Source organism: Haliaeetus leucocephalus, unplaced genomic scaffold (genome assembly GCF_000737465.1).
Source record: "Haliaeetus leucocephalus isolate CR32 unplaced genomic scaffold, Haliaeetus_leucocephalus-4.0 Scaffold887, whole genome shotgun sequence".
Lineage (NCBI taxonomy): Eukaryota > Metazoa > Chordata > Aves > Accipitriformes > Accipitridae > Haliaeetus > Haliaeetus leucocephalus.
In genome coordinates this window covers 1-7,641 of record NW_010973323.1, presented here as the reverse complement: position 1 = coordinate 7,641, position 7,641 = coordinate 1, and the positions used below count along the sequence as shown (strand labels likewise).

The window sequence follows — 7,641 nt, the reverse complement described above, 5'->3', positions numbered from 1 at the left end:
CGTGTGGAAACAAAGGTTTTGTCCGGGAAGAAAGAATCCCACCTATTTCTTGGGAGCATGCTGTGGGAATGGAGAGAGGAGAGGGGTGGTTTCCCTTCTTTGGTGCCCAGATATCGCTGGCATTGATGCAGCTTTCACAGCTTCACAGACAGAGATGCTGTCTCTCAAGAGCATCACTTACAGTGACACAGGAGTCAGCACAGGGTGTCATCTTTTCCTTAAATATATTTAGCTGCTGCCTAGCAAACTACTTCCATATTTAGTTATAATGTGGGTGGATTTCTTGGGTGTAAACCTCAGTGTGCTTTGGAGAAGGAGGACCTCCTAACCCTGAATGCTGTTGCTGCAAACACACGGACTGCTGTGGTCGGTGCAAAAAGGCTTCCTTCCTGCCGTCTCCTCCACACTTCCCCTCCAACAACTCCAGCGCCCTTCCCCAGCAACTTCACAGCTCCTTGAAGCTCCCTAGCAATGCAGAGCTGGCCAGGAACCTTGAGGGAGCCATAAGTGTCCCTGTAGTGAAAGAGAGCCAAGTCTCTTTTACCATTTGTAGAATCTGCTCTTAGCAGCTACGCCATGCACCAGGGTCCGGTGCTGCCAGAATGGCTGTTCCATATTTTAAGTACTGCTTCTTGCCTTGCAGGAAACAGGCTGTCATTTGTCTAAGACTTCAGACCAGCACACGTTGTGTAGGTGACTTGTTTCTTTCTGTCCATCCAGGATGCAGTTAGTATCTACATTCCAACTCATCCATTGCCGGAAGAGTCATACAGGTAGGACACAGTCTGGCATTATCATCTATGGTCTTTTCCTCCATAAAGTGCTAGATTTTGTGATTTCTTTAAAGCTGTAGTGTTCCCACAATTATTCCCACCGGAAGCTTTATCTTACGTGATCAAAACTTTTTCCTTTAGCTTTTCGTATTCACACATAAATCCACATTATTCCTTGGCACAAAAGCTTATTATAGTCTTATATTAATATTTCGTTACCGGAAGACACTATTCAGTAGGGCAGCAGTTCCTAGCTTGTTCTGGTGGCTCTACATGTTACATTGGCTGGGGCTTATCCCATAGTGAGTCCTCTTGTTCACGGTTACTCTGCCAACCCGTTCATCAATGTCCATTTCATTTACAACAGCAGCATCCTGTCTTAATATTGGCTATTCTGTCTAACAGAGAAAGTAAGGAACTGCAATGTCTTCTTATCCAAATACATTATTTGTTTTGCTTTAGCACTGATGGTTATTAACTTCTTCCATAAAAAAAGCTCTGCCTGATGTTTAATTTTGCTCAATAAAACCCCACTCTCTAGAGTTTGTGGCCTTCACCTGCCTTGTTCAAAGGAGGCAGCACCTCAGTCCTTGCGTAAGTTCCTCCATGAGGACTCAGAGACACCCAGATGCCTTTAGGGCTCCGGTTTTTTAATTTATTTTTTTTTTATGGGGCAACTTGCCCCGAAATCCAGCTTGCCACAGTGAGAATGGGACCAGCAAAGAGACCCTCTGTGTACAGCACCCATTTAGAAAGAGGACTCCCCAAGGCAGAAACATTTTTGCTGTGCCAGGACAGTCAAGGTACTCGTCCTGCCTTTGTCCTGATCCTCTCCTCTTGCCAGTTTGGGAATTAAATTAGTGTTACTCCCTACCCAGTAATGTAATAGGACACGGTGGAGGAATACTGGTGATGGGCTAAATAAAGCTCTACTGCTATCCAGGGGTTAAAGTGAAATAAAATGTTTCATTTGAACAGGCCCCAGACTTATGTAACTGCACAACTGAATTGGAACAACCAAAAACACTGTGTATGCAAAGGAATCTACGTTCTTTATTCTCTAGACATTAACATGGTTACAAAGACTCATTGAAGAAGAAAGCGACTGAGAGGTTCACATTTTGTGCAGCCCTCAGGTCACTTTGCTGCCTCATGACATCCTCACTCTTCCTCTTCTATCTTCTTGCTGTGAAACTCCCGGCTCTTCGCTCGGAGCTTGTTGACCTGCGACTCTGCAATGTCAGCCCTCTCCTCAGCTTCCTCCAGCTCGTGCTGGATCTTGCGGAATTTGGAGAGGTTGACATTGGACAGCTCCTCCTGTGTGGGGAGAGGGAGTCGGTGGTGAGGATTCAGGAACTTCTCACTCAGTGGATGTGGCCCCTGGGTTTGTTTAGTCTGATGTCCTGTATAAAACAGGCTGCAGAATTTCCCTCAGTTCATCACTGACTGCTGCAGGGTGCCCAGAACTCAGCAAGGCCTCACGACACCATAGTAAACGGTGTGGCCAAGACTGTTGTGTCTTGGGAGTTTCTTTCATGCCCCTTTCCTGGTATTCATACTCATCTCAGTGAGCGTGCTGCCCCAATGGAAGGTGGCTCTTGCCCATTCTTCGAGCAATACTTACAGCCTCCTCAGCTTGTCTCTTGTAGGATTTCACCTTCATTTGCAGCTTGTCCACCAGATCCTGCAGCCTGAGAATATTCTTACGGTCTTCCTCAGACTAGAGCGGTTGGCAAGCAGGAAAGAGAATGAATTGTTGGTTCTGCATCATGTGAGGTTAACAGTTCCCTTTGGGGATGGTGTGCACAAAATCTGACTTGCTGTGAGAAAACTCTGTCAGCCCAAGGCGGCCTCCTGCCTTACCTGGTAGGTCAGCTCCTTCACCCTCCTCTCGTACTTGCGCACACCCTTCACGGCTTCAGCGCTGCGCTTCTGCTCAGCATCAACCTCCCCTTCCAGCTCCCGCACCTGCAATGAGCACCCCATCTTTGGAGCTTCCCTGCTGGCTACTTACGTGACGTGCTCACTCATGCACAAATAAAAGCCCCACGCACTCTGGCCTCCAGCTTCTGGATTTGCTTCTTGCCTCCCTTCAGGGCCAACTGCTCGGCTTCATCGAGACGAAGCTGCAGGTCCTTCACTGTCTGGTCCAGGTTCTTCTTCATCCTCTCCAGGTGGGCACTGGTGTCCTGCTCCTTCTTCAGCTCTTCTGCCATCATGGCCGCCTGATGAGAGCAAGGGATCAAAGCCATTTGGGGGCTGGAGACATTCTGGGTGAGAATATATCCATCATTAGCAGTGAAAGGAGCCCCCGACTCACATCTGTGATGGCCTTCTTGGCCTTCTCTTCAGCATTGCGGGCTTCCTGGATTGTGTCCTCCATTTCACCCTGAATTTGGGCAATGTCTGTTTCCAGCTTCTTCTTGGTGTTGATCAAGCTGGTGTTCTGTTGAACAACAAAAAATACTGTCCAGTTAGTTCCAAAACAGAACACTTATCTTAGAAATTTGCTGTTTAAATTTAAACTTATCATCTCTATGTCTAATATTAGCATCCTCCTTCAAATGGTCCATCCTGTCAGGTCATACACAGCTAGAGAGCATAGAGTTCTTAAAATCTTAAGAAGCACTTCCTACTCCTGTTAATGCAATCCTACTCATTTAGCTATAATCCAATTCTTTGTACAAGCCTTTTTATTACAAGAGATGATTTAAGACTTTACAAGGATGAAAAACCTGGAAAGAGAAAAATAAAATGGCTCTTGATATTTTGAATGTCATGAATCTAACCTGAGTGTGGAGGAGCTGAACTCTCTCACTTGCATCCATCAGTTCCTGCTCAGCCACTTTCCTCGACCGCTCCGTCTGCTCCAGGGCTGCCCGTAGCTCCTCTATTTCAGCCTGCAACAGGTTTGCTCTGCGCTCCACCATGGCCACCTGCTCCTTCAGGTCCTCCTGTGTCCTGAGAGCATCGTCCAAGTGTATCTGGGTATCCTTTAAGAGAGAAAAGAGAAATTATAAGGCGGTACAGCACTGTTGCACAATGGCTATTACTACCAGTCTAATAATCATTATGTCAGTATAATACATATATATTTATAGATATGATATGTATTTATATGCAGAATTATTATGTCGGTATATGCACAGTATCTAAGAATGTGAGCAGAGGAGATCGATACATGGTATTGCACACTGTCCCAGGCTGAGTGACAGCCCTGCCTAAATTTAAGGCTGCGCCAGGGGAAGGTAAGCCTGAATTAAAACTCCAGCTGACTGACAAAAGTAGCTTACCAGGTGAAGGAAACTGGACCTTTGTCCCTGCTTGGGGCAGAAGAAAGAACCTTCCCCCATCCTCTGAAGTGCCACTACATAACAGACACGATACTCTGGGCTTGAAAAATGAAGAGCACATGAGTAACTGACAGGACCCAGGAAAAGTCAACCATGTCAAGTTGATCCAGCTGGAGAGAAAACCCACTCACATTAGAACCAGTGCCACCAGAAAAGTACATAAGGTATTAGCAATGGGAGATTCCTTACTGAGAGGCACCAAAACACCCATTTACCATCCAGACAATTTCTCTAGAGAAGTTTGCTGCCTACAAACAGCTTGCATTCATGGTGTCAGAGAGGCTGCCAAGCCTGGTGAGCCCTTCAGATTATCATCCGCTCCTAGTATTCCATGTAGGCTTTAATGATATTGCAACAAGGCAACGTATAACCATCAAAAGAGACTCTATGTCCCTCGGAGCAATGTTAAAAGGATCTGGAGCACAGGTGGTGTTCTCCTCTATCCTCCCAGTCAGGGGGAGGGGTTCAGGAAGGAGGAGACAAATTGAACAGGTGAACGCCTGGCTGTCTAGCTGGTGCCAAATTCAAGGTTTTGTCTTCTATGATTATGGATCTGATCTGCCTTTGAGAAGCTCGGTCTGTTGGGAGCAGATGGGATTCACCTGACCAAGTGGGGCAAGAGGGTCTTCACCAACAAGCTGGCCAGGGCTTTAAACTAGACTTAACAGGGGAAGAGAATGGAGTTTTGAGTAACAGAGAAGAGCCAGGGGCTGCTGATATGTTAGGAAGCAACAGGAAAACATCTGTGAAATGCTCCAAAAGAATTGGAGTCTGTTCCTCTAAAAAGGCGATATGGTTGATAGCCCATCTGAAGTGTCTCTATACCAATGCATGTAGCATGGGTAATGAACAGGAGGAGCTGGAAACCACTGTGCACCTAGAAAGCTGTGATCTAATCGCTGACACTGAAACTTGGTGGGATGAATCACACGACTGGAGTGCTGCAATCAATGGCCATAAACTGTCCAGAAGGCACAGGCAAGGAAGGAGAGGCGGGCAGGTTGCCCTCTATGTAAAAAATGGATTGATTGCACAGAGCTGTCTTTGAAAAACAGTGATGAGCCAGGTTGAGAGCTTATGAGTAAACATTAGAGGCCAAGCCAACAAAGGAAACCTCGTGGCTGGTGTTTACTGCAGGCCACCTGACCAAGGGGAGCCTGTTGACGAAGCGGTATTACTTCAACTATGGGAATCATCACGCTCGCAGGCTCTGATCCTGCTGGGGGACATCAATCACCCTGACATCTGCTGGAAAAGCAGCACAGCAAGCTGTAAGCAGTCCAGGAGACTCCTGGAGTGCATCAAGGATAGCATCTTCATCCAGAGGATAGACAGCCCAACCGGAGGAGAAGCGTTACTGTACCTGTTGCTTACCAACACAAACGAACTAATTAGAGATGTCAAAACTGATGGCAGCCTGGGCTGCAGTGATCGTGCCCTGGTGGTATTCCCAATTGTGAGGGATATGGGCCAGATGAAGAGTGAGGTCGAGACCCTGAATTTTAGGAGAGCAGACTTTCAGTTGTTTGAGGAATTACTGGGTGAGACCCCCTGGGAAAGTGCCCTCAGGGATAAAGGAGCACAAAAGAGTTGGCAGCCCTTTAAGAACATTTTCCTTAGAGTGCAAGAGCTCTCGATTCCCATGTGTAAGGAATCAGGCAAGGAAGGCAGGAGAACAGCATGGCTGAGTAAGGACCTCCTGGTCAAACTGAGGTGTAAGAAGGAAATGCCTAGGCAGTGGAAGCAAAGACATGTATCCTGAGAGTATAGGGATGCTGCCCGGATGTGTAGGGGTAGGATCAGGAAAGCTAAGGCACAGTTGGAGCTGTATTCCTGTTGTATTAAGGTTTGGTGTGGCCTCACCTTGAGTATTGTGTGCAGTTCTGGGTCTCACAATTTAGAAAGGATGTTAAGGGTCTTGAGTGCATCTAGAGGAGGCCAAGAAAGTTGGTGAAAGGGCTGGAAGGCATGTCCTCTGAGGAGCGGCTAAGGACACAGGGTTTGTCTAGTCTGGAGGGAAGAACGCTGAGGGGCGACCTCATTGCCCTCTACAGTTTCTTGAGGAGGGGAAGAGAAGAGGGAGGTGCTGATCTCTTGTCCCTGGAACCCAGTGACAGGATGCCGTGGATGCTCCATCGTTGGCAGTGTTCAAGGTCAGGTTGGATGGGGCTTTGAGCAGCCTGATCTACGAAGAGAAGTCCTTGCCCCCGGGAGAGGGGCTGGACTGGACGATCTTTGAAGGTCCCCTTCAACCCAAACCATTCTATGATTCAATGATATTAGACAAGCTAGACACCTATGTGCACATCCTTAGCTAAACATACCTTGAGCACTGCCTGTGTATTTCTCAGGTTCTTTTGTGCCTCTGCAGCCACGCGGTTGGCATGGCTCAGCTGGATCTCCATTTCATTCAGGTCTCCCTCCATCTTCTTCTTCAGTCGCAGGGCTTCATTCCTGCTCCTGATCTCAGCGTCCAGGGTGCTCTGCATGGACTCCACAATTCTGAGGTGGTTTCTCTTCATCTGGTCGATCTCCTCATCTTTCTCTGCTATCTTCCTGTCAATCTCAGACTTCACCTGGTTGAGTTCAAGCTGGAGGCGCAGGATCTTCCCCTCTTCATGTTCTAGGGAGGCCTGGAAAAGTGGACGCAAACATCTATAATGTTGATAAAGCTACTGCTTGCTTTCTAGGTAGTTACAGAATATTTCAGGAAATCTCAGCTGGCTGCACTCCCCAGCCAGGACAGAGCAGGACCAAACATTTCTTAGCCACTTTTCCCCATTGCTAATATTTTTAGTGCAGATACCAGTGATTATGGGCACGTACCTCAGCTTCCTCCAGGGAGGCTTGGAGTTCAGATTTCTCCTGCTCAATCTGTTTCTTGACTTTCTCCAGCTCATGAATCGCCTTTCCTCCCTCAGCAATCTGCTCTGTGAGGTCGGAAATCTCCTCTGCAAGGAAGGGTGAAAAGTGGCACGGTGAGGCACACAGCAGAGTGGGGAAAGGCCCTGGTGCACCAAGGTAACTGGCCCAGACCCGTTTAGTGTGGCAGATAGACAAGCTTGTGAGAAAGCCCAGCCAGGAGCAGAGGGCCAGGGACTTACGCTGCAAGTTCTTGTTCTCACGCTTCAGCGTTTCCAGGTGGTCCAAGGACTCCTCATAGGCATTCTTCATCTTAAACAGCTCTGTGCTGAGAGACCGAGACTCCTTCTGGGAGGCTTCCAGCTCAGCCTGCGTTTCCTCGTACTTCTGCTTCCATTCTGCCAGGATCTGAAGAGAAACAGGACCTCAGTGTGGATGTGGCAATCGGGAGGGGATGCTCTGCCCAGGAACCCCAGGCCCGGAGCCCAAAAGACCTTGTCAAAGTTCTTCTGCTTCTTATCCAGAGCTGCGCAGGCAGCATTTGATCGCTCCACATCAATCATCAGGTCCTCCACTTCATTCTGCAGCCTCTGCTTTGTCTTTTCCAGAGAAGCACATTTGGCATTCACAGCTTCAACGTGTTCCTCTGCATC

At 47.8% G+C, this 7,641-nt stretch overlaps 1 protein-coding gene across 1 annotated transcript; it reads right to left on the bottom strand.

Annotated features, from left to right (window-relative positions):
- Positions 1-1,799: 1,799 nt before the first annotated feature.
- LOC104841550 (myosin heavy chain, skeletal muscle-like) lies at positions 1,800-7,638 on the bottom strand (the record flags this gene model as incomplete). The annotated part of the gene is made up of 10 exons (XM_010583286.1): positions 1,800-2,090; positions 2,398-2,493; positions 2,637-2,741; positions 2,828-2,998; positions 3,094-3,219; positions 3,563-3,766; positions 6,451-6,759; positions 6,953-7,077; positions 7,231-7,396; positions 7,483-7,638. Coding segments are annotated over 10 exons (1,614 nt in total), but the record flags the coding sequence as incomplete, so codon positions are not given.
- Between the last annotated feature and the right edge of the window lie 3 nt (positions 7,639-7,641).